This window comes from Cetorhinus maximus, chromosome 4 (assembly GCF_964194155.1).
Source record: "Cetorhinus maximus chromosome 4, sCetMax3.hap1.1, whole genome shotgun sequence".
In the NCBI taxonomy this organism is placed as follows: Eukaryota; Metazoa; Chordata; class Chondrichthyes; order Lamniformes; family Cetorhinidae; genus Cetorhinus; species Cetorhinus maximus.
This window is the reverse complement of record NC_135882.1, coordinates 73770317-73797654: the sequence shown is the minus strand read 5'-3', so window position 1 is coordinate 73797654 and position 27338 is coordinate 73770317. Positions and strand designations below refer to the sequence as shown.

At 45.9% G+C, this 27338-nt stretch overlaps 1 protein-coding gene and 1 long non-coding RNA gene across 4 annotated transcripts in view; one reads left to right on the top strand and one right to left on the bottom strand.

Annotated features, from left to right (window-relative positions):
* Nucleotides 1-27338, bottom strand: part of LOC144679694 (uncharacterized) — a 352834-nt gene that overhangs the window by 3625 nt on the left and 321871 nt on the right. Inside the window, exon 2 of the long non-coding RNA XR_013576403.1 lies at nucleotides 772-812. This is a non-coding gene — a long non-coding RNA (uncharacterized LOC144679694). The remainder of the gene's footprint in view (nucleotides 1-771; nucleotides 813-27338) is intronic.
* The window catches only part of LOC144679688 (ATP-binding cassette sub-family C member 9-like), a 311571-nt gene that overhangs the window by 86040 nt on the left and 198193 nt on the right, over nucleotides 1-27338 (top strand). For all 3 annotated transcript variants that reach the window (XM_078540318.1, XM_078540317.1, XM_078540319.1), the window contains one exon: nucleotides 1876-2064. In XM_078540318.1, coding sequence (XP_078396444.1) covers nucleotides 1876-2064 — 189 coding nt within the window. The remainder of the gene's footprint in view (nucleotides 1-1875; nucleotides 2065-27338) is intronic.

Sequence of the window (27338 nt, the reverse complement as noted above, 5' to 3'; positions counted from 1 at the left end):
TGTGGAGGACGGTGCCAGTTTGCGCACCTTGTATTGCTTTTGAATCTCTTACTGCGCTTTCATGGCCAGTGCTATCTCTTGAAATCCAGGTTCACTTCGGACAATAACCTTTTCTGAATAGTGTCCTCTTTCACACCACACACTAAATGATCTCTGAGCATGTCGTTCAGAGTTGTACCACACTCATAATGTTCCGTTAGCTGCTTCAAATTTGCCATGTAGCATGCAATTGTCTTACCAGGGGCTCTATTTCGTGAATTAAACCTGAACCTCTGCATCGTAACTGAGGGCTTGGGTTGAAAGCGCCTTCACGAAATCCACTAATTCACCAAAGTTTTTCAAATCTGGGGTGGCTGGGTGCTGTCAAACTTCGAATCAAACCCTAGGTTTTGCTCCCACAAGTACACGAGGATCGCTCACCTCTTCTCTTATCCCATAATCTCATTTGCTTGAAAAAGGAACGTGAGGTGTTCTATGTATTGTGGCCAATCGTCTGTGGCTGGTTCGAAAGGATCAGTTATCCCAAATAGTGGCATTTTGAGAGAGGATAAATTATTCAATTCTAACAGGGCTTGCCACTTACAATCACTGGCGAGCTACAGTGCCATTTCTTTCTAACTTGATTTCTTCAGTCCTGTTTTATCTTCATCGCCAGTTTGTTGTAGAGTGGCCGAGTTGTACTATTAGTGATAGAGTTGATCTGCAGACACTTCTTGGGTGGAGCAAAAACTACACGTGTGCTTTCAACTCCAACTCTAACTCTAACTCTACACTGACTACTGAGGTAGCCCGCACTATTCTCCTATTGGTTACTACAGATCATGTGATCTTGCTTAACAAGACTTATTCTTAAAGGTACATTACACACACACTAAATAAAACCATAATTACTACACACCTGAAATTCCATGAAATGACCTTTTCCTTCTTTAGATTACTTTTGTGTATAAAGCTGACAGATTATGTCAATTTCAGCATTTTTATAGCTCCATAGCCTTTGGTATTTTACCCCCAATGTGCTTAAGATGTTATTGAGTGTCATGATATGGCAGGTGGTATTTTCCAGGCTGACCAAATCCATAGGGGAAACTTGGCCACACTCTGACAATGATTTTTCATTTTGTATTTATTATGAGAAGGTTTGTACACTGAAGTCAGAAATAATGAGCTTACTACCACCTTTAGGGACTTTAAAGATTAAATCAAAATATTTATTAACAAAAGAAAAAAAACTTAAAACACACACAAGATTACAGTTTTACAGTTATAACAGTTCCCAAAATTTCTACATAATGGTAAAAAAACAAAAGATGTGTCTAAGGAAATGTGAAGGCAGATTGATGAACAGTTGCCATCAGAAAACAGAAACAAGGGGGAAAAATAAGACTAAAGCTGAAACCTGCAAAGAAAAGGAAATTAAGTGGGAGCAGAGATTACAGCCTGAAATTGTTAAACTCAGTGTTGATTCTAGAAGACTGTAGAGCACAGAATTGAAAGAAGAGGTGCTGTCCCTTGAGCTTGCATTGAACAAAGTTCAAACTTTCCATGTTCTGACAGGGTTGTTGGAGAAAATTAGAAAGGAACAGTTTGGTACATGAAGTAAACTCTTCCTCAAAAAAAAGACACACTGGTGTAGGGTCATTTGAAGTACAACAGCTCTACATACAGTCAAAAAATTCAAATTCCACAGTGACCAATGAAACTAGCACAATAAACTGTTGGCAATTTTTAGTGCCCATTCAACATGTTTGACAAGGGGATGCACCAGCCCTTTATTACATAAGTGTAAAACAGTTAATTTACATTGCTTAAATACTTATTCCAATCTGCATGATAACTTTTCTATTAAATGCATTAATTATATTTTTATTTCAGATTATACTGGCAGTGCTATTACTCTATAGCCAGTTGGGTTATAGTGCTTTGATTGGAGTATCTATCATCGTTGTGCTCATCCCCCTTCAGTACTTTATCTCAAAGCGATTTACTTCTATTCAGAGGAAAACAATGGAATATTCAGATGAAAGGATCAAAAAATCAAACGAAATGCTGCAGAGCATAAAGGTAATGGTTAATATATTAGAAAGTTGGAGATGCTAGGTACAAATCTACGTTCTTACCAAAGTGAAGCACCAAAAACCTGATTTTGGAAAACAAGTTGTATGAACTCACCATTATTTTGGGGAATTCAGTTCTTCTTCTCTTTTATATTCAAAGAATGCTATTTACTTTCATAATTATTGTGTCATCACTATTTCATTTTGTTTTCAATATTAGCTTAACTCTCCCACTGGAACATTTAGTCACCACTGTATATTGTCTTCAATTCTATTGGAATTGAAGAAGTTGTTTGACCAAAGAGTATGGTGTCAGTATGAATGTGAGTAATCTCCGCATTTCAGGTTGAACTTTCCAGAATGGTTAACAGAAGTTGTCTAATCCTCACTGTTATTTGGGGACACACAGTGGAACTTCGGTTTCTTTTTGAATCCCTTCAATGGGGTTTCCTCGCTATCATCAGATTGAAACACCCTTATCAAAATCACAAATGATATCCTACTTGACTGTGGTAAACCATCCCTCCTTATCCTTTTAGACCAATCCATAGCCTTTGACGCAGCTGACCACACCATCCTCCCCCAACTCCTTTGCTCTGTTGTCCAGCTGGGTGGGACTGCCTTCACCTGATTCCATTCCTATCTATTGAATCATTACCAGGGAATCACCTGCAATTGCTTCTCTTCCCACTCCTGGACTGTTCTCTCCGGAGACCCCCCAGGATCTATTCTTGTTAAAGATATGATATAGATGCAAGTTGTTGGATAAATCAGTTGAAACTAGATTTCCAAGCGTTCAAAAGAATTTCATATCCCTCCATGCAGATGCTTTCTATTGAAAGACATCGGCCGGGATTTTCAAGTCCCGCCCGCAGCGGGAATCGTCATGGGTAAGATGGAAATTTTGTCGGACCAGCTAAAGGCCCACTGACTTCGGGCGGGAATTATCAGACTGGAAAATCCTAGCCATCTACACTACCTGAGCTATTTAATGCCAGCTTTATGATTAGTGAAAAATTGAGTTTTTTTTATAACCAATGTTAAAGTAACCAAAAGTTTAACACGCTGCTTTGTGTAATAGTTTTGTTAGGTGCCTTGTGACAGCATTGAATTTTGGAGTAAATCAAAAGTAAGGCGAAAACGGTATGGAAAATGGGCGTATTTTTCCTAGTGAAGTGTACGGGTGGAATTTTCCGTGCCCACTGGCGTCGGGCATGATCGGTGGCATGAGTGGACAATAAGGCATGAAGACCAAAAATCAGTTTCAGAACATTGTGAAGTCAGTTTGCGATCGTCTGCTCAGCCCATTGATGGCAGGCCACGTTCCCTGCCATTGGACGTCGGGAACCTCATTGTAATATATCAGCATATCATTATAAGGCTAGCCCGCCAGACTCATTCCCCCCCCCTGCTGGATCATCTGTCCACGTTGGCATGATTGCACACCGGTGCAGAACATGTCTTGACAAGTGTGATGTGCAGAAGTTGGTACTTCCTGCTAGGGCCTTCGAACATCCGAGGAGCAGAATATGCTGGAGCCTGACAGCAACGTCACACTGGAGGAATGTCCATGGCATGCTGGATGGCTTCTCATGGACATGGCTCTCCTGCGAAGCAGCTCACGGAAGTTGGAAAGTCATCGTTGATGCTCACAATGGATGATGGTTGAGGGGGTGCAGGAGGAAGAGGTGTTGGGGGGTAATGTTGGGAGGGGGAATGAAGGTGTCGGGGAGTTGAGGTTGGGAGGGGGCAAATGAAGGTGTCGTGGGTGAGGTTGGGAGGGGGCAATGAAGGTGTTGGGGGTGAGGTTGGGAGATGGGGAATGAAGCTGTTGGGAGATGAGGCTGGGAGGGGGGGAATTAAAGTGTTGGGGGTGAGGTTGGGAGAGGGGAATGAAAATGTTAGGGGGTGAAGTTGGGATGGGGGAAATTAAGGTGTGGGGGTGGTGAGTTTGGGAGAGGAGGAAATGAAGGGGTTGGGGGAAGGTTGTGGGGGGGAGAAGGAGTATGGGGGGAAGAGGGGGTAACAGGGAAGAAGATGGCAACAGGGGAGGTAAGTGTAAGGGGGGTGGAAGGTGTAAGGGAAGGAGTTTGGACGGGAGAATGAGTGTGGAGAGGGGAGGGAGTCCAGGGGGAGGAAGGAGTGCGGAGAGGAGAGGGTGCCCAGGGGAAGGAGGGAGTGCAGAGATGGGAGGGAGTAAGGGGGAGGAAGGAGTACAGAGAGGGGAGGGAGTCTGGGGGAAGGAAGCAGTGCGGAGAGGGGAGGGAGTAAGGGTGGAGGAAGGAGTGTGGAGAAGGGTGGGATTCTGGGGGAGGAAGGAGTGCGGAGAATGAAGAGAGTTCAGGGGGAGGAAGAAGTAAGGGTGGAGGAAGGAGTCAGGAAGGGGAAAGGAATAAAGCTGAAGGAAGAAATAGGGGTGTCCAACGGAGTCAGGAAGGGGGAAAGAGTAAGGCTGGAGGAAGAAGTGAGGCAGGAGGAAGAGGTAAGGCTGGAGGAAGGAGTCAGGGTGGGGGGGAAGGACTAAGGGTAGTGGAAAAAGTAAGGAGTCAGGATGGGGAAGGAATAAATGGGGGGTGCGGAGCCCAGGGGACAGGAGGTCTAAAGGGAGTGGGGAAGGGGTCCAGAGGTGGGGGCGATGTCCAGGTGAACGTTTAAGGAAGGAGTCTCATGGGTCCATGACTACCTCCTGGGGAGTGAACCGAGGATGGGTGTGGTATGAGCGAATGGTGAGAAGAATGACCAAAGGCAGAGTGAGGCGGTAGGGTGGAAGGGTGAGGGTTCAACAGTAGCGTTAGAAGGAATGACAAGGGTGGTCGGTGGGGACTTGGAGGCAGACACGGATGCTGGGGCTGGGAAGAAGGAGGTTGGGGAGGTTAATGTCGATGGGGGTGGGATATCGGGAAGGAAGGGAATGTGCACGTTCACCAGGACATCCTCAAAGGAAAAGGGCTGTGGCTGATAGGTCACGGGGGGGAAGTGGAAGGTGATGCCGGGGGCAGTTCAACTGTAATGGGGGAAAGGAAATAAGTGACTGGGGAAGGGTGAAGGATGGGAGAGCGAAAGTAAAACCGAATGAACACCATGCTGTCCAAATTGAAAGTGAAACGAGAGTTGTGGTGAGCGAAATCAGGTGATGCATGGGAATGTGATCAGTGGGTGGGCAGAGATGCAGGTCAGCTCAGATGGACAACCGAAAGTGAACCCCAGCAGGCAGCATTGAAAATGCTCGGGACATTGAGATGAGTGTGATATGGGAAGGATCTGCGTGCATGGGAGAGTGCTTGCACGAGGCTCCGAAAGGCTCTGTCACACACACGCTTCTCCCGCCTCAATCACTCATGGGCCGGCTGCTCCCTCTGTGGTGACAGAGGACGAGGTTGAGGGGCTCACAGGCAAAGGGAAGTGGACAACCTCTGAGTGAATGACCCGGGGTGTCCAGCTGCCATTCCTCCTCCCTTCGGGTGCCCGAGGGTCCTGGCCTGACTCGTTGAGGGAAGGTGCACCTGGAGGGACACCGAGGTGCCCCTTTTCCCTGTCGCGTTGCCACTGCAGGAACTCACCCATGGCTCCCGGGATGGAGTGTAGGTCTCTGCGCAACTCCGCATTCTGCTGGACCAGGGTCTCCATGGCATCTGCCATCCCCCCCACGTGAACTCCATTCGCACACATGTGGGCAACACTTCATCAGATAGCAGATGGATGCACTCCCCTGACTCTTGAGCCACTCTGTTGAGGGCTTGCAACAGTTCTGAGTGATGTCCCCCCCCGCCTTCTGCTGACTCGCCAGGATGAGTTGGAAGTCCTAATCCAGACGTTCATCATCTGACTCAGACCTCACAGATGTCTCTTCCCCAGTAGTCCTCCGAGTGCTGGGGAGCTCGGCTGAACCTGCCTTCTCCTGCTGCGGATGCATGTCAATGAGGTGACCACCAGATTGTGAACCCAAGCCTGCTCTAGAACTAGGTCCCACCGAGATGTGTGTCTCTACCTTGGTGGAAGGTGTGGGTAAGTGCTTGTGATGGGTCTTCCGGGCTGCTTATTTCCAGCTGTTCAATGGAGGAGGTGTCCTCTTGGCTGGAGGTGAGGACGTGAATGGAGCTGAGGGACTGGCTGGCTGAGGGTGCTCCCTATGAACTGAAATAGAGATAATTATTGCATGGCAGCAGAGTCAAAAGCAGTAGAAAGAGCACTCACACTTGCGTTGAGGGAGGGATGATGTGCTGCAGGATCTTCAGGTGGGTGCTCGCCGCCAATGTGACCATCGCCGCAGGCAGGGTCCACGTCCTTGCCGGTCAGCGTGATGACATGCTCCTCAAAGTGAGTGAGGGGCCTAATGAGACCCAGTAGACCCTGGTCTGGGACCTCTCCCTGCTGATGTGAGCAGGCTTCTCCTGCATGGAATCAGATGGAGAGAGTGCGAGCAGAACGCATGGTACTGAATGGAAAGTTTGTGTGGTGAGCGGAGCCATGGACGGGATGAGGACGCAAGCTGGAGAGGATATGAGATTGATGGAGATATGAGGGTGTGTGTGAGAGTTAGTGGTGTTGTCCTTTGAGGTGTGAGATCCCTGTGGATGTGTAATGGGTTTGTGAGTGTGTAAGTTGAGAGTGATGAGAAGAGTGACTTAATCTGGCTGAATGGATGAGACCATTTATCCTGTAGCGGCACTGGGTGTCTGTCCTCTTCTGCAAGACATTGGCGCAGAGCACCGCTGCCACTGCCTCCCATGCTGGATTGGTGATGCTGCTGCCCCTCCTGCAGCCAGCGCAGGGGTGGAGGACATCACGGCACGATGTCCAAAAGGCGATTAAGGGACTTGTCACTAAACCTGGGTGCTGCAGCCTTTTTTCCTTTTGGGGCCATGTTTTCCGTGCAGCAGTCATGGGCTAGAAGCACTGAGACAGGTGTTGTGGCTGGACTTTAAATATGCAGTGAGCCGTGAGGATGAATCCTATCATATATATCACCCAGCAGCTTTTTGCTCTTACACAAGTCCAACAAACATTTTTCTTAGCATGCTTTTAAGCAAGGCTGTCCGGTCATGCTGAACAGCAGGAGAAATTTTTTTTAAAAAGAGGCAGCAAAGAAAACTTGAATGGAGGTTGAAGTCATGAAGGATGAAGAATCACTTGGTGCAAAGGCTAAGGAAAGGAAAATTGAAGCAGAAATCACTTTAAGGATTTGAGTAGGAAGGGTTATTAGATTACCACAAATTTGAAAACGGAGCAGTTAGGTGTTGCAGCGAGAAAAAAATGCTAGAAATCCACAAAAGCCATGCAGTCAGCATAGTGGAGAAATCTGAAAAGCATTGTGGATTTTTAAATCTGGCAGTGAGGCCTTGGTCAAGGAAAAAGGCACCATCATTGACCCAGTTTCAGACAGATTGAAGATATTAATAGACTCATACAAGGTGAGGTCATGAATGGAGAGGGTCATATTGGCAAGGGAACAAGCACTCTTGAGGATAGCACAAAAGTGTTAGTGGTTGGAAACTTGCTGGGGAGGTTGGCGAGGGGAGGAGTGGGAGGAGAACAAGGGAATGGAATGGAGGTCAGAGATTAATTCCAGTGAACCAACTGAGCACCGTGGGGGTGAAATTGGCCTATGCCAGTAGTGTAAAATGGGCTTGTAGGGTATACATTCTGCCAGTTTTTATTTTCCATTGACATGGAAAATATTGCCAAGATTTTTAATTTGGAGCCAAGTAAAAACAAGACTAGGATAAAAGTCCCCAAAAAGAGTTCCTACTGTCATTCTGTGAACTTCACACCTAACACAGAATCAAATCCAACAGTAGACATTTTGTGCTGATTCAATCAAACATCATGTTCCTTCAGTTTTTCATAATAGGCAGAATACAGACCGTACTCAACCAGCCTGCTCTTGCAAAGCCCAAAAAAAAATGTTTACTATTAGATGTGATTCTGTGATTGGGCAGCGCTTGCTGAACAATCCTGAATGCGCTAATAGCTATAGTAACAACCAATTTAAGATGATCAGTCGAGCTCGTAACATGACTCATTTATGCCTGCTAGAAGTGACATACATCCATACGCATGGACACATTCTCTGCAACAGATGGAATATGTGCAAGCTTTGCATCTTTTTTCGAATTACCCAGGAGATTGGGGAGCCTATCGCACCCCATTGCTTTCTCCATGGCAACGCCCGGGCCAATCAGAGTTGACTTGCCAAACAGTCGGCACCCTTTCTTCCTGTAGTATATTGTTGTAATTGTTTGAAGTTTGGCATTCTTGTCCTGATGAATGAAGGATGAAAAGCTTTGACAACATGTCTCTCTTTTCAGCAATATATGAAATAATTTCATTATTCATTAGCTGGTGTTGAGCCTTCCTGTTGCTTCAGACTCTAAAATTGCGATCCTGACTAGTATAAAAAAGGATGCTGATACCTATAATAAAAGTTGTTTTGTTATACATAGATTGTGTACAAAAATGGACTGGCTCATTCAGCATGTGGGATATATCTTTTATTTATCATTGTACATTAGTTTCAGGTCCAAGTTTTGAAACAATGGCTGGGATTTTCTGTGCCTGCCGGTGTCGGGCGTGTTCGGTGGCATGAGCGGACAATATAGCACGATCAGTTTCACGATGGCATGAAACCAGTTTGCGACTGTCCATTCAAGCCGCCGGTGGTAGCATATTAAAGGCGTTCATTTGGCGGGCTGCACTTTGAGGGGAGCTCGGGAGGTGAGCACACAGTAATGTTGCGCAGCACTCATCAGGATCGCATTTTGGACTTCAATCTTTAGGTGCGTTGGTGGGAAGAGGGGGGGGTGGTGCGTGGTGCAAGGGCAGCCCAGCGGTTTAGGTGACTTGGTGAGGGGTTGCACTAGGGCTGCCCTGCAGTTGAATGTAGTGCACGAGCATTTGATGGAGCAGACCATCGGGATGCTGAAAATGACGGTGCCTGGACTGGTTTGGTGGAGCCCTATAATATAGTACACAGAGGGTGCCATGCATCGTTGTTGCCTGCTGCACCCTTTACAACTTGGCGCTGCAATGGGGACAGGAGCTTGTAGAGGAGGAGATAGCAGAGCTGGAGACCTACACAGATGAGGAGGATGCCGAGGATGATGAGGATGAGGAGGTCCTCGAAGGCAGCACTAACCGGCATGAGGCCCTCCCACTGACCAGATGAGGCAGGCGGCTCGGGAGGCCATCATAGCTGCCAGATTTATGGTGGATGATGATGACATGCAGTGAGGAGACCCCATAGATTCTCACATTGGATCTATGAACATTTGACTCAAGTCTGGCTTATGGCAGCACGCTTGCGCTTTGTGATCAGGGTCATATCATAGAGATGCAGCCATGAAACTTCTGAAGCACCTGAGCCTTTATCTGCCTTCAGCAGCCTGACATCTTCAGGAGCACAGCGTCACTGGTCACAGATGCTGAAGAGATGAGGGACAGCCCCACCTCAAAAGGTGCTGAGAGCACACAGAGAGAATGACGGAACTCTGTGACACCTGCCCACGACATTCTGACAGCAATGATAAGCACCGTCAAGGTGCAGGCATCAATAATCGCCAGAATTTTGACCTTGATGGGCGGTTAGGCCCCATCAGCTCGGTGGTGGGCGGGCAGCCAAACTCCGCCGCCGAAACGGGGCCGGCTGCCATTTTGAGTGGGCGGGCCAATCAAGGCCTGCCAACGGGAAGCGCTATGCATTTCCTGTGCGGGGGGGGAGGGATTTGAAAGAGCGCACTGCTCCCTGAGACTAAGTGCTGTCTCAGGGGGAGTGCTGAATGTTTACAAAACTTTAAAAATAGAGAAAGAAAAATATTATTAACATGTCCCCTTCATGTGACACTGTCACACGAGATGGGACATGTTAATAAATATGAGTGAAACTTTTAATAAACTTTTTAAAAACTGAGATGAAACCTCATCCCGCCAGTGGATGAGGTTGTACCTTTTTTCAGAAGCCTGCTGGGGCTCCTGGCCTGCCTGCCAGCCTTAAGGTTGGACAGGCAGGTCTTTCAATGAGCTTAATGATCCTGTCAATGGCCTCAATTGGCCATTGACAGGTCGGTGGGCGAACAGCTGATCTCGCTGTCCGCCTGCCTTCCTAAAAATTTAAATGGACCAGGATGATGTCTGGGGTTCTTTCCAACATCATCCTGCGTCATTTTCCCGTCGGCAAGCGGGCCCCGCCCCCAAATCGCCAACGGGAAATTTCTGGCCAATGTGCCTAGGGAGTGTGAGGCCGGACCATCACTTTGGTCTGAAGGCTACAAGGAGCACATGGAAGAGGCCCTTTCTTTTATCTTCTGCAGAAAGGTTTCACATCTGAGTGACACAAACACTGCTCATCAGAGAAAGGAGCCATAGGCAGGGAGACATTCTTGGGAGTTTATTGACAATAGTGAACAGTATGCACAAGTGATTAACACCCGTACCCAGGCTGTGCAACTACATCTTCTTTGACGTGCAGCTCCTGTTTGTAGATCAGAGGGGCCTCGGTGGCTCCTTCCAGGTGTTGCCCGTCTTTTACCAGGACCTGATCAAAGTCTGGAACGTGGTCGCCACGCGACGCAGCTCTCCCCCGTCAGGAGTAGCGGCTATCGTCAGAGAGCCGCTGCTCAGGAATCCGCCCCTCCGTCCCTTTCAGTGGCTGGCGGAGAGGAGGGCTGTGGCTGCCGGGGTGACCAGGGTCGGGGACGTGCTGGGTGGCGGAGGACTGGGCTGGATGCTCCCGCAGGAGTTGGCGCGTCGCGCGTCAGTGAGTGTCCAGGTCGCAGCCGATGCCATCCAAGACCTAAAAACGGTCGTGCTCGGACCCGAAGTCATTTTAGGTCTGGAGGTGGCTCAGGTGCGCGGTGATCTTCCGGCTGAACGTTCCCCTGTTCGGACGGAATTCCACATTGGCCCCAAGCCCCGAACCCTCCCTCGGGTGCCGGTGCCCCGCAATAATATGAGCCGCCTCGGGGACATGCCCTCCGTGCCATTTGGCACGGCGCGGAGGGGTTTTCTGTACGGACTGCTGCTGCACACCTTCCATTTTCTCGCCCTGGTCCGCCGCCCGGACACGCCCTGGCGTGCCTTGTTGCCGTCCGGCGGCGGAGGCCCCCGATGGGAGGCCCTCTACGGAGGTGTTCTCCCTCTTTCTATCGGGGACCTGGGTTGGAGGGTGTTGCATGCAGCAGTCCCCTATAATCGTAAAATGTGTAGGTTCACGGACTCCCAAGACACCTGCCCTTTTTGCGGTCTTGTGGAGTCCGTGGACCACGTGTATATAGGGTGTCTTAGGCTGCACTCCCTTTTTAGTTATTTAAAAAATCTTTTGTTACTGTTTTGGTTGCACTTCAGTCCCACGCTCCTGATCTACGGGCACCCGGTGCGGAAGGGGGTCGGGAAGGAGGAGGACCTCCTCGTGAACCTGCTCCTGGGCCTGGCCAAGTTGGCCATCAACAGGTCCAGGCAGCGGGCGATCGACGGGGGAGTCCCGCCCGATTGTTTGTCCCTCTTCCGCGGCTACGTTCGCGGCCGGATGTCCCTGGAAAGGGAGCACGCGGTGTCTGCGGGCACCATCGAGGCCTTCCGTGCTCGGTGGGCACCGCGGGGTCTGGGGTGTTTTGTTGACCCCTTTAATCACATCTTAGTTTGATGTTTGTTTGTAAGGTTCCTTTAAAGTTTTTCCTTGATTTTACAGCTGACCTGACTTAGGGGCTGTGCTTGTTTTCTCCCTTGTTCTTTTTGCTCATTTAGTTTATTGTTTTGACTCAAAAGAGTTACATCTTCTTTGACGTGCAGCTCCTGTTTGTAGATCAGAGGGGCCTCGGTGGCTCCTTCCAGGTGTTGCCCGTCTTTTACCAGGACCTGATCAAAGTCTGGAACGTGGTCGCCACGCGACGCAGCTCTCCCCCGTCAGGAGTAGCGGCTGTCGTCAGAGAGCCGCTGCTCAGGAATCCGCCCCTCCGTCCCTTTCAGTGGCTGGCGGAGAGGAGGGCTGTGGCTGCCGGGGTGACCAGGGTCGGGGACGTGCTGGGTGGCGGAGGACTGGGCTGGATGCTCCCGCAGGAGTTGGCGCGCTGCGCGTCAGTGAGTGTCCAGGTCGCAGCCGATGCCATCCAAGACCTAAGGACGGTCGTGCTCGGACCCGAAGTCATTTTAGGTCTCGAGGTGGCCCAGGTGCGTGATGATCTTCCGCCTGAACGTTCCCCTGTTCGGACGGAATTCCACATTGGCCCCAGGCCCCGAACCCTCCCTCGGGTGCCGGTGCCCCGCAATAATATGAGCCGCCTCGGGGACATGCCCTCCGTGCCATTTGGCACGGTGCGGAGGGGTTTTCTGTACGGACTGCTGCTGCACACCTTCCATTTTCTCGCCCTGGTCCGCCGCCCGGACACGCCCTGGCGTGCCTTGTTGCCGTCCGGCGGCGGAGGCCCCCGATGGGAGGCCCTCTACGGAGGGGTTCTCCCCCTTTCTATCGGGGACCTGGGTTGGAGGGTGTTGCATGCAGCAGTCCCCTACAATAGGAGGATGTTTAGGTTCACGGACTCCCAGGACACATGCCCTTTTTGCGGTCTTGTGGAGTCCGTGGACCATGCGTATATAGGGTGTCTTAGGCTGCACTCCCTTTTTAGTTATTTAAAAAATCTTTTATTACTATTTTGTTTGCACTTCAGTCCCACGCTCCTGATCTACGGACACCCGGTGCGGAAGGGGGTCGGGAAGGAGGAGGACCTCCTCGTGAACCTGCTCCTGGGCCTGGCCAAGTTGGCCATCAACAGGTCCAGGCAGCGGGCGATCGACGGGGGAGTCCCGCCCGATTGTTTGTCCCTCTTCTGCGGCTACGTTCGTGGCCGGATGTCCCTGGAAAGGGAGCACGCGGTGTCTGCCGGCACCATCGAGGCCTTCCGTGCCCGGTGGGCACCACGGGGACTGGGGTGTTTCGTTGACCCCTTTAATCACATCTTAGTTTGATGTTTTTAAGGTTCCTTTAAAAGTTTTTTCCTTGATTTTACAGCTGACCTGACTTAGGGGCTGTGCTTGATTTCTCCCTTGTTTTTGTTAATTTAGTTTATTGTTTTGACTCAAAAGAGTTACATCTTCTTAACTTTCCTAACCTTTCAAGCTCTCCGGACATCCACAATAGAGGTGGATGCAGTCTGTTGACTGTGATGACCTTGATGGGTGTCGCCTGGAGAGCCAAACCTAGAGGGGCTCCAGCCTGCTTTCGGGGTCCTGCTGTGTGGCAGTGGCACCCTCCTCAGCCTGTGGAGCTGGAGCTGCTGAGGTCACAGGAAGAGGGGATTCAGATGGGCCGGACACTCCCAGAGCCACCTGGATGGATGGCCCTGGGGGCAGGGGACACCTGCTGATCCTCCTCCCTATGGGTGTCCAAGGCCCCTGGCTGTCTCCTTGAGCTGGAGTGAGATCGAGCTGCCCACACCCGTCTCACATACACATTGTTGGAGGCCAACTATGGCATCAGCGATGGAGCTGAGGCCATGCAGCAGTGCAGGCGCGATGTCCTGAACCAAGGTCTCCAAGTGGCCGCCATCCTACCAGTGTTGACCTTGGTGCATTGGCATGCCAGCGCTATCACCTCAGCCTGAAGCAGGATGGACTCCTCTATGGTGCCTTGCAATCTGAGGATTGCAGCGGACATCCCTTCCTAATGTTCCCGAGCTTTCCTTTGCAGCTTCAGCGACTGAGGTATGACCAAGTCCAGAGGTTTGTCATCTGACTCAGACTCAGCAAATTTCTGGCTCCAGCAATCCTCTGAGTGCCGGACACCTAGGAGGCCCCTGCCGCCACCTGCTGTGGATCAGAAAGTGCGATGTGCTCACCAGATTGCGATCCCAAGGCTATTCTAAAGCTAGGTCCCACCGAGGTGTGTGTCTCCATGCTGGCAGAGGGTGTTGATGAGCACTGTGACGGGACTTCAAGGGGAGTACCTTCAGATTCCTCTTTCGAGGTTTCTTCGGGACTTGATTGCGTCGTGGACTCTGTCGGCTGATTCCTACATCTGCCTGCGGAAGCAAGAGGAGGTAATAAGTGCATGGCAGTGGCCTGTGAAACAGGACACATCACTCACAGCATGGTTGTCTGATTGATGTTGCACTGCTGGGTCCTCACTTGGTAGAGCATCGCTGACCTCACCGTCAGCACAGGAACGGTCCAGACCCTCGCCAGCCAGCTGGATGGCTCTGTTTTCAAAGTCAGTGAGGACCTTGATATCAGGCATTCCTCCACTGATCTGCGACCTCTCCCTGTTGTTGTGTGCCAGCTTGTCCTGCATGAATAGAGATGGAGAGAGTGTAAGCAGGACGCCTGCCAAGCCAGATGATAAGTATGTCTGGCATGTGTGGATGGTGAGTGGCCCCATGGACGGGATAAGGAAAATGAAGGTGTGTGTGAGAAAGTGAATGGTGATGTCCCTAGACCTGGCACTGAGTGAAATCCCTGTGAATGTCTGATGGGTTTGAGAGTGTGTGAATTGAGAGTGTGAGAAGAATGACTTACCCTGGTGGAGCAGAGGAAATCAATCATCTTGCAGCATTGGGTGGCTGTCCACTTTTGAAGGCGGTGGCAGCTGACCACAGCCGCCACTGCCTCCCAAGCCTGGTTGGTCACGCCGCTGCCCATCCTGCAGCCAAAGCATGGGTAGAGGACATCATGGCGGGCCTCCACGGTATCCAAAAGGCATTCCAGTGATGCATCACTAAACCTGGGAGCTGCAGTCTTTTTGCCTTTCGTGGACATCTCCCCTGTAGCAGTCGTGGGCTGGAAGCACTGAGATGTGTGCATGCGGCGAGGTGATGGTGAAGTGGGCGAATGAAAGCCCGCTCACCATGGAAACAGTGTGTTTCATGGGAATGCATAAGCAATGCGGCAGGTTTGGGACCATATGGCATGAAAACCCACCATCACAGCCGGGGGGGGCGGGGGTAAAACCTTGTTTTACCCACCCGCTGCCGCATTTAGTGTAAATCTGGGACAATTCCGCCCAAAGTCTTAAATATAGGCAATTACAAAGGTATGACGATAGAATTGGATATAGTGCACTGACAAAATAGGTTAAAAGGTAAGAGGGTAGAGAAGCAGTGGTGGCTATTCAAGGAAATATTTCATAACCCTCAGCAAAGATATATCCCATTGAGAAAGAATCTACAAGAAAGATGCACCATCCGTGAAGAACTAAGGAAGTTAAGGATGGTATCAAATTGAAAGAAAATGCATATGATGCTGCAAAAATTAATGGTGGGCCAGAAGATTGGAAACATTTTAGAAACCAGCAAAAGATGACAAAAAAAATAAAGAAGGAGGAATTAGAAAATGAGAGGACTAGCAAGAAATATAAAATCAGTTAGAGCTTTTACAAGTATACAAAAAGGAAGAGAGTAACTAAAGCGAGCTAAAAGCAAAATACTGCAGATGCTGGAAATCTGAAACAAAAACAGAAAATGCTGGAAAAAACTCAGCAGGTCTAGCAGCATCTGTGAAGAGAGAAACAGAGTTAACGTTTCGAGTCCGTATGACCCTTTTTCAGCGCATTGGTCCCTTGGAGGGTGAGATGGAGGAATCAATAATGGGAAACAAGAAAATTGCAGAGGCTTAGACAAGTATTTTGTATCTGTCTTCACAGTAGAAGACACAAATAGCATACCAATAATAGAAAATCAAGATGCAAAAAAATTACTAGGAAAACTGATAGGACTAAAGGCTGACAAGTCGCCTGGACTGATGGCTTGCATCCTAGGATCTTAAAAGAAGTGGCTGCAGAGACAGTGGATGCATTGGTTGCAACCTTCCAAAATTTCCTAGATTCTGGAAAGGTCCCAACGGATTGGAAAACCGCAAATGAAACACCTCTATTCAAGAAGGGAGGGATTCAGAAAGAGAAAGCCAAATCCCAGTTAACCTAACATCTGTCATTGGAATCCATTATTAAGGAAGTAGCAGCAGGACATTTAGAGATTCATACTACAATCAAGCAGAAAGGGAAATCGTGTTTGACAAATTTAATAGAGTTCTTTGAAGATGTGACGAGCAGGGTGGATAAAGGGGAACCAGTAGATGTAGTATATTTGGGTTTCCAAAAAGCACTACAGAGGATAAGAGCTCATGATTTGGGAGTAAAATATTAGCATAGATAGAAGATTGGCTAACTAACAGGAGAAAGAGAGTCAGGATAAATGGATGATTTTCAGGCTGGCAAATTGTAACTAGTGGGGTGCCAGAGGGATCTGTGCTCGGGCCTCAACAATTTATGATCTATATGAATGTCTTGCATGAAGGACCTGAGTATATTGTATCCAAATTTGCAGATGATAAAAAGATAGGTAGGAAAGCAAATTGTCAGTGGAATATAGGTAGGTTAAATGAATGGGCAAAAATTTGGCAGATGGAGTATAATGCAGGAAATGTGAGGTTGTCCACTTTGGTGGGGGAAGAGTACAAAATCACATTCTTTATTATTTACTTAATCATCACTCAAAAGGGTTGTAAACCTTGGAATTCTGTATCCCAGAGGTTTGGGGCAACTCCATAATTGAATATATTTAAGGCTGAGGTAGACAGATACTTGGTTTCTCAGGGAATCAAAGGATATGGGGAGCGGCAGGAAAGTGGAATTGAGGCAGAAGATCAGCTGTGATCCCGTTGAATGGTGGAGCAGACTTGATGGGCTTTATGACCTACTCCTGCTTCTGTGTCTTATGTTCTTACAGAGAGAGACTGCAGAATGTTATGGTATGGAGGTCTCTGGATGTTCTTGTATATGAACCACAAAAAGTTACCATGCTGGTGCAGCAAGAAATTAAGATGACAAATAGAATGCTAGGCTTTTTATAAAAGTAGGGAAGTCTTGCTACAACTACACAAGGCATTGTACAGTCGTACAGTTTTGGTTTCCTTACTTATGGAGGGACATACTTGCATTGGAGGCAGTTCAGAGGAAGTTCATTAGGTTGATTCCTGGGATAGAGGAAAGGCTGAGCAGGTTGGGCTTATACTCAGTGGAGTTTAGAAAAATGAGAGGTGATCTTATTGGAATATCTAAGATTCTGAAGCTGATTGACATGGTAGATGCTGAGAGAATGTCTACCCTAATGGGGTATCTAGAACTAGGGCCACTGTTTTAAAATAAGGGGTCTCCCATTAAAGATGGAGATTTCAAGGGTCATTAATCTTTGGCATTGTCTACCCTATAGAGCGGTGGAGGCTGGGTCATTGAATACATTCAAGGCTGAATTAGACAGATTTTTGATGTACAAGGGAGCCAAGGGTTATGGGAGGCTTGCAGGAAAATGGAATTAAGGCCACAATCCGGTCAGCCATGATTTTATGGAATGGTGGATCCGGCTTGAGGGGCTAAATGGCCCACTCTTCCTATTTCTTATGTTCTTACATCAGAACCTTCTCAAAAATCAACATTATTTGAATAACAGAATTGAGGTGTATGCTTTTAAATATATAGTTCCTATTATTAGAGATTATTGGCCCGGATCTTAAACTCCAATAGTGAAAACTCTGAGAAGTAAGCCATTATTGAGGGCTGCAATGGCACTGAAATTTCTGTCCTGCTCATCAATGCTGAAGTCTACAACTTGCAGTGCATCCTGAATAGGCTTCAGAGGAACCCAAGCAGCTAGTTTCACCATTCCTGCCACTTTAAGACCAGTGACCATTTAATTTGTAAATTTTGCCTAAATGCATGGATTTTTGCATGGAAAATGTTAGAGCAGATGGTTTTCATTAACTTTGCTCACTTAGGCACAGGCATATTAGGTAGGGTCATTTGCAGTAAAAATGTCCTTCATGATTCTCTCAGCTTCTCCGATGCTCCCCTACTGCCCTCCCCCGGCTCCTTCTTCTACCCGTTCTTCATCACCACCCTCCCCCCACCACCTCCCACCACCTCATTGTCGGAAACAGCATTTGATTGAGTAGGAGCCAGGGATACTGTTCAACAATTGAATGCTTTTCAGAAAATTATGTCATAGAATCAAACTATTTCATTTTTGTTAATTAGTTATTTGGTAACTTTTGTATTTTACAGTACTTGTTGAGTTCTAACAATGGGAGTAGTGTACTGTTCCAGTACTCTAATTAACTGGATGTTAGCTTTATCTGTCGATCAGAATGTTGTTCTTTGTAGAAAAAGGAAAGATATTGTAAATGTGAAACATGAAGAGGAATAAAACATAATCTCCTTCTAAGGCCTCTCATGCGTTCACCTACTCTCAACTTTTGGAATGCTTCCATAAAATGATCCTTCCAGATGGAAGGTTGCCAACATTAAGGGATGAACTCCAACATGTAAATGAACAAAGTAATAATTCTCAGGGAAAAAATGTATTTCATAAACTTTCTAAATTCATAATGTAAACATAGTTGATTGAAAGCGCCATATCTAATCTTGATTTATTCATCCTCGACAACAAGACTGCAACTATATTATGTGTTGTCACTGTTTTTCCTTGTAATTGTACTTTTAATTTATCACTTGTCTAAAAAGAATTAAAGCTTTATTTAAATTTTTACTGTGATATGAACCATTTCAAGATGGAACTTCCTTAAATGGCATGAAACGTGGGACTAAAGTGCTTTTGAAGTGATGCATCTTATGTGAGGGCCTATTACATCTGTTAATTCTATAGCAGGCCAGGCTTTTACATTGAAAAAAAAAATCCCCTCTTAATCTTTCACAGTCTCTCTTGAATACACATGGCCTTAAGTTCGCAGATCTCTGCCTCTCTGCTCCATTGATGAGAAGCTGGTCTGCCAACAATGGAGGATATGCATTCTATGCCAAAGTGTGGTGATAGAGTTGTTTGAATGGGAGTCCTTCACTTGTGCAGTCACAGTTGAGACATTTGCCCTGATTGCCAGCAGAACAGTTGGAGTGGCTCCATGCTGCTAAATGGCATGGAGAGGGTTCTGCAGATGGTTGGCAGAATTTCTTTTTATTAATTTCAAGGTGATTGATTGCATAGTCCCCAAGGTTTTCTGGTTTTTGTAAGATCCATGATTGTGGTGGTGTGAATGGTGTGGGCCACGGAGAGTGTTAAGACAGTTGTGCATGAGCCTTGCGGATTCAACCTGACCTGCCAAATCGAGCCTACTGTTTTGAAAAGTTTTCCTAAAACATAAATTGTGGAAGAGGCACTATACTAGTATTGTACATGAATTGTCAGTATAGAGAGTGCATAGAATTGGAAGTCAATTGGTTAGGAGGTAGGGGACCTATACTGAGGCCTCGACTTTTCACAATATTTATAAGTGACCAGGATGAAGGAATTGACAGCTATGTATCTAAGTTTGCTGGTGATGCTAACTCCATTGGCACAGTAAATAATACAAATGGGAGCAGAAAGTTACAAAGGGTCATTGCTAAGTTAAGTAAGTAGACAGAACTGTGGCAGATGGAGTTTAATGTGGGAAAGCATGAAGTCACCCACTTTTTAGTTTCTCAATAGTGAGAAGCTAGGGACTTGTGCATCAGTAAAAAGATTTGGTGGCCCAAGTACAAAGATAACTCAAAGTTACTGAACATGTACAAAAAATAATTTAAAAGGCTAATGGAATATTGTGTTTTATCTCAAAGGGGTTGGAACACAATAGGTCACAAGTTATGTTACAGCTGTACAGAACTCTAGTTAGACCACATCTACAGTACTGCATTCAGTTCTGGGCACCACACCTCAGAAAGGATACACAGACCTTCGAGGAGGTGCAGCATAGATTCACCAGAAAGGTGCTAGAGCTAAAAGGATTAAATTATGAGGTCAAATTGCATATACTAGGCTTGTATGCCCTTGATTATCGATGATTAAGAGGTGATTAAAGTGTTTTCAATGATAAATATATCCAGTTGGGTAGATACTGAGAAGCTATTTCCTCTGGTGGGAGAGTCACAGAATCATATAGAATCACAGAATCACAGTGCAGAAGAGATCCTTCGGCCCATCGAGTCTGCACCGACATGTGAGAAACACCTGACCTACCTACCTAATCCCATTTACCAGCACTTGGCCCATACCCTTGAATGTTATGACGTGCCAAGTGCTCATCCAGGTACTTTTTAAAGGATGTGAGGCAACCCGCCTCCACCACCCTCCCAGGCAGTGCATTCCAGACCACCACCCTCTGGGTAAAAAAGTTTTTCCTCACATCCCCCCTAAACCTCCTGCCCCTCACCTTGAACTAATGCCCCCTTGTGACTGACCCTTCAACTTTAAGGGGAACAGCTGCTCCCTATCCACCCTGTTCATGCCCCTCATAATCTTGTACACCTCGATCAGGTTGCCCCTCAGTCTTCTCTGCTCCAACGAAAACAACCCAAGTCTATCCAACCTCTCTTCATAACTTAAATGTTTCATCCCAGGCAACATCCTGGTGAATCTCCTCTGCACCCTCTCCAGTGCAATCATATCCTTCCTATAATGTGGCATCCAGAACTGCACACAGTACTCCAGCTGTGGCCTCACCAAGGTTCTATACAGAACAAGTGGAAACCTGGGACTCTTTTCTCCCCTCAAAAGCTGTTGCAGTTACGTCAATTGAAATTTAAAAATTTGAGCGATTAAGTTTTTGTTGGGAAAGGGTATGAAATGTTATAGTACCAAGGTGGGGAGCCAAAGATGCAGATCAGCCATGATTTAATTAAATAGCAGATCTGGTATGATGGGGCTGAATGTCCTACTTCTGTTCCTATAGAAAAATGAACTTGGCTATGGAGAAAGGATAAAGAATAATAGTATGGTACATTGTGCAAATGGATTTTGGCATTGAGTGTTGGGGCACAGGTTTGGTCTCTGACACCACTTCATGAGCTTGAGGTTTCATTGTCCACTGAAACTCAGACTGAGGAGAAAGAAAATCAGTCAACTATTCACGTTGGATCATTTACACATAGCTCCTAGTGTTTGAAAAAATTGCAGCATATACTTGGTCAATAATAGGCAGTGGTGGATACATTGTGGAGGTGAAGTTTATATAGTCCGATACACTTTAAAAAATAGCTGTATAATAAAGCAACATATATAATATATATATAGGGCAGAATTTTGCCCTTGGTGTGCATGTGGGCCCCACCGGCTTGGCGGCGGGCAGACAGCCGACCCCCACCACCGAAACGGGGCCCGCTGCCATTTTGAGTGGGCGGGCCAATTAAGGCCCGCCCAGCGGCCTTCTGTCAAAGTGCACTCTTTCGCGCATGCGCGTGAAAGAGCGCACTACTCCCTGAGACTAAGGGCTGTCTCAGGGAGATTAGTGACAGTGCACAAAAGTTAAAAAATAGAAAAATAAAAGTATTATTAACGTGTCCCCCTCATGTGACAATGTCACACAAGATGGGACATGTTAATAAAAACAACATAAACTTTATTACACTTTTTAATAATGGACATGAAACCTCATCCCGCCAGTGGATGAGGTTTCATGTATTATCAGAAACCTGCTGGGGCTCCTGGCCTGTCCACCAGCCTTAAGGTTGGACGGGCAGGTCTTTAATGATCTTAATTAGCCTGTCAATGGCCTCAATTGGCTACTGACAGATCGGCGGGCGGACAGCTGATTTCGCTGTCTGCCCGCCTTCCTAAAAATTTAAAGGGACCAAGATGACGTCGGGGGTTCCTCCCGATGTCATTCCGCATCATTTTTCCGTCAGCGAGCGGCTCCCCCCCAAATCGTCGACGGGAAAATTCTGGCTATAATGTATACAAGAGCCTGCATTGTATAATGGCTTTAACGTAATAAAACATCCCACGGCACTTCAGGAATGTTACCAAACAAAATTTGACACCAAGCAACATAAGGAGATATGAGAACAGATAAATATAAGATTGGTCAAAGAGCTAGGTTTTAAGAACCATCTTAAGAAGCGAGAAGTAGAGTCATGGGCAGGTTTAAGGAAGTAATTCCAGACCTTGGGGCCTAAGCAGCCAGTGGTAGAGCGAGAGGTCTGAATTAAAAGAGCAGGTCTCAAAGGGTTGTAGAGCCAGAGGAGGTTACAGAGATGGACAGAGGTGAGGCCATGGAGAGATTTGAAAATAAGGATGAGAATTTTAAAATTAAGGCCACTGCTGGACTGTAAGCTCATATAAGTCAGTGAGCACAGAGGTAATGGATGAACGTGACTTAGTAATGGTAGCAGGACAATTTGGATGAGCTCTAATTTATGGAGGGTGAGAGATGGAAGGCCGGCCAAGAGAGCATTGAAATAGCTAAGTTTGTACAATGTATATACTATACTCTATTTAATTAACTATATTAATTTCATAAGAGATAATTTTAAAATGCTTTTATTCTTGGAACGTGGATTACACTAGCAGGGCTGCATTTATTATCCACTCTTATTGTAGGATCACTGGAACCTAGTATGGCTTTTATGCACTATTTGGTTTTTTTTGCTCTCTTCCTCTGGCCTCAAAAAGGGACATATCTGGACGATGTAACAGTCTCTGAATCTAGGCTGTGGAGTGAGGTCAGTGAGATTCAGGAGGCTCTCGACACTCAATGAATGGTGTGGGTAAAACAGTATGCAGCTAATGCTACTAGATGTAATGCCATCTAGACATGAGCGCATACCCCTTGTCACAAGGTTCTGCAGTTACCTCTGTCAGAGGTGAAAGCCTTGAAAATCCTGAGCTGAGATTGACCTTAGGCCCTCAGTACTAGTTGTATAACAACACCTTTCATGTCACAAAGCTCTAAACTTTACAAGAGTTAACATTTGTGCTAAGTTCAGAAAGTTCCTTAAACAATCTGCCCAGTTTCAGAACTGGTCACCACCATCAGGCCTAGAGCATCAAGGCAACTAAGAATTTTGACCAAATTCAACCCTGTAAATTGAAGGAAACAGGACAGGACAGGAAGGTACAGATGCAGCCCTCTTCCTTAACTTGGTTCAGGTCCTCAATGAAGTACTTCAGTGATTAAATTTATATCTATTATCAACACCTATAATGTAGGAATGGTGTGTTTTGGATTTTAATATAAATTTTAATTCAGTAATACCCTTTTAATATCCTGTCTGCCACTTCTTTCTTACCTACTTAATTTGGTTGTCTATTTTTGTTCTTGCATGATTGTTACATGCTTGCATGTTTTTAACCTGATTACTTAGTTTATATATGAATTTTTACATGTAAATTATGCTGTAGTTCAGCCTTCAGGTTGTGAATGTGTTTCTTGAATAAAATACGATTATAATAGACAGCTTTAATGTCTCTAAGCAGAGGAAATATTCAAAGTTCTTTATCACATTTCTTTTGGTTTTGATGTACTTGGGCAGAGTCAATTGCTGCATAATCCACCCTGAGCATTTATCTAATCTTTAATCTGCAAGTAATAACCTTTGCAAACACGAAATATAAAATGATTTGTTTTCACAAACTTGCTGAGTTCCAGATGAGGTCCCAACTACCTCCTCAGGTGGATACAATCAGCACAACTAAAATAGGTTATCTGATTATTCATCTCAGTGCAGCTTGTGGGACCCTGTGTGCAAATTGGTTGCTACATTTTCCTACAACATAACAGTGACTACATTCAAAACTATTTAATTAGCTCTGAAGGTTGTTCTTGGTTGTGAAAAATTTGAGCGAATGCAAGATATTTCTTTTCCAGTCAGTAACTACTTCCAAGTATTGTTTATGTTTAATACAAAATCTGACAACAAGTGGGGACAGAAGTGAGTTCCTGATAGAGAAGTACCAAAGCACCTAGTTTTAAAATTACTTATTTTATTTAGAATAGATGTATCCAACATTAACTTAAGCTTTAGATTAATTGCAGTTTTTAAACGTGTGCAATTTCTGCTTTCTCTTTGGGTCTTCCTCTGCTGCTGCTAGATCCTAGCATAAAAGTAAAGGCAGTGTACTTCCAGATATCTACATCATAGTATTTGGTTCAACTATTAGAAGCTGCACAAGGATGGCTCTGGTTGGCCCATTCTCCAAGTGGGAAGCAACTAGCCTCAGCTTGGCATCTGAACTGACTACACAGAAGTTGGTAAAGGCTGAGTTGTTTAAATCTCAGAGGGAAACTTGAACAATGTCATAACCTTTATTTTCAATTGGAATGTTTGAGATGCAGCTATGAATTCAGGAATAAAACCACCAAGGCTCAAGAGGTTTTTTTTATATATAAAACTAAATTAAACATTTATTAATTTAACAACAATCTAAACACATACACATGTCTACAAATTATAATAACTTGTAAACAAACCAAATTAATCACTCCCAGGTAAATCTTCACCAAGGCAACAATAACCCATAGACTTTAAACAAACACCAGGCAAAGCACATTTGACCTTTCAATTTGTTTCCTTTACAGACACAGTTGTAGGCTTACAGTCTGGTTAGATCTTAAATGCCTCTGACTGACACATACAAACTCCTTTCTGTTTATACCTAGCTTCCCCTTTGAATGTAAATTTTCCATTGTATTACTAGGTTTTTAAAATTTTACCTCTCCTAACAATAATCCTTTCATTCCACCAATTTAATTAGTAATATAAACGCATTCTTGGCGTCTCCCATCTAGGTGCAAGATTTTACCCATTCATTTGGATGGTTTATTCAACATGTGCAAATTGCACTTTACCTTTTAGCTTCCTTAAGTTTATCTAATTCACATCTCAAATTGCTATACATCAAAGCACCCAGACTAGCTGGCTTTAATCCAATTAAGACACACACAGACACTTACCCTACTACAATTCCAATTTAAAAATAATTTCCATTAACATTATAGACATTAATATCTCTTCATGACACAAAACTCTAGCACAGTTCATTAAAAGCCAAACCTACTATATTATGTGCTGAAGATTTGGGTTACACTGTTTTATTATAACTTTCTTTAATTGTATGTTATGGCCTTAGCTATGTGGTTCAATATTGTATTGATTTTTTAATTGCTGCTGTGCATTAGTTGGACACGTTGAGCATAGAATCTACCAAGCCTCTGTTATGATCCAGTAGAGACCAATAACTTTTAAACAAAAGGAATCCACACAAAGCCAATGGGAAGAAAACTGATGGACAGGATTTCCCTTTTTAAAACTTTGACTGTAACAAATCAACTAAAATCAGCTTAATTCAAACATTAATTAACAGGTCAAGGATATTTCAAATAAAAAGGTAAATTTCACTTTAAATAATCAAAGCAACCAGAGATGAGAAATTTCCACCGTTTGGCAGAATTCTGACTTTTGGATCCCAAAATTCGCTCTTTTAAATTTTTTTCTGACTTCAGTCTGGCCCGAGGGAACCATCCACAGCCTCTTTCCCTGTAATCTGTTACTATCAGAAGCCCTGTTACCAATGCAGCAACTCAGCTCCAACCCAACTGCAACCTGCCAGCTTCAGGCACTGGCTCTGACCCTGGGTGGAGGGGGTGCAGGGTTGGAGGGAGGGAAATTCTAGCCAGCTGTGGTTTTAACCACAAACTGCCCTTGGCAACAGTTACTGCTTTGTGCCATCTCTGGCTTGGCCTTCTTGGGACTTTGGTGCTATCCAAGAGCCCAGTGATGGAAGAGGCTGCGCTCCCTGGACTTCTGGGGCCTGAAACTCCTATCCCCTGGACTGGTGGCTTGCCCTCCCCAGCAGTGCGGATCCAATTGGTGCACCTAAGGAGGAGCTGTAGCCACCCACTGACAAGGAGCCAAATCTGGGCAAGGTGGAGAAATCCAGGAATGAGGGAAGGCTGGAGAAGGAGGAGGGAATGAGTGAGTGAGTCTGGATGGGGAGGAAGGGAGGGAAGGGCTGAGTGACTGGGTCTGGGTGGGGAGGGAGGCAAGGGTTAAGTGAGTGGGTCTGAGTCGTGAGGGAGGGCAAGGCTGTGATTGGGGTCTGGGTTGGGGAGAGGGATGGTTTTAGTGAGTAGGAGGTGGGTGGCAAGGGAGGGAATGGTTGAGTGAGTGCAGGTGGGTGAGGAGGGAGGGATGAGTGAGGAAGGGGTTTGGGAAGAGAGTCTGCCAAGTAAGTGCCTGGGAACAGGAGGCGTTGGGAAGAGGGACTGCTGAATGAGTGTGTGGTAGTTTGGGAAGAGGTTGTGTGCGTGTGTAACTGATTACAGTGTGTGTGGGTGGGGGTTAAAGGGGCTTCAGTGAGTCTTCTGTCACATGGATTATAGAGAGCTTTTTGCTGAAACATACATGAGTACATAAAATAAAAACATTTTTACAAAGTACATTAAAATACAGATTTTCATATTTATGATGATATATTGATCCATAACACACAAACTTTAATAATAATATACTGAATGTTATGATCCTGCTTTTTTGCTGTTTTGGTTTGTTGACATGTTAATTTAAGAGATTTTATACACACACACACAACACGTGCTTTTTTTTATGTATTCGTTCATGGGATGTAGGCATCGCTGGCAAGGCCAATCTTGAGAAGTTGGTGGTAAACGAAAATGGAGTCACATGTGAAAATAGTTTGCAAAGCACTGCAATAGTCCATTGCTTCGCTTTGCATGTATATAATCCAGCAAGGTCATGTTCTGTTGTTAGTATGCTCGAACGGCATTGAATGCTGAGATGCTAAGATTACTTTTGTGATTTTATACAAATGCATAGTCCACAGTCTTGATGGTAAGAGAAAGTAAACAAAGGAAAAACCAATGTTTCCACCCACTTGAAGTCTAATAATTCCATCCATATGAAGTGGACCAGAAGTATTTGGATTTAAATGCATATAAAAAGTGTTGTAATTACGTGATTCCTCGTCACGAAAAATATTCAGACTTTTTGCCTAAGGCCACGAATTTTCAGGCCTTTTTGTCTTCGGACACTCTCAACGTGTACAACAAAGATAGGCCTTGTGTAGTTACAAGCACGCACATTACTTCCCACACAAATGTGGGACCATGTGCAACCTCTCAGTCTTTCCAACTCAGCCTCTGCTATGTGGAATCTCTCACTTCCTACTCAATTTAGTACCCGAGTCCCATTTAGCAGCAGCTGTATTCCATCCAACGTTTTTGGACACGGTCAACACTGACAAGTCTCACGTCTATGAACCCTCCTTCACTTGGTTCACAATAGTCCTGATGGCACAGAATCCTCAGAGGGTCCATTCTCTGACCTCTATAAACAGTCTGGTGGGCTCTGGCAACAATGAAACAATGGCAATGGGTCTTGTCCAATCCACAACCCCTTGCCCTTCTTGTCTTCAGTTCCTTTCTCTTTCCAACCACTTAAGAGACACCATAACAGCCTCTGCTCTATTCTCAGACGCCTACTTCAGCACCAGGAACTATTCGAAGACTTCCATACAG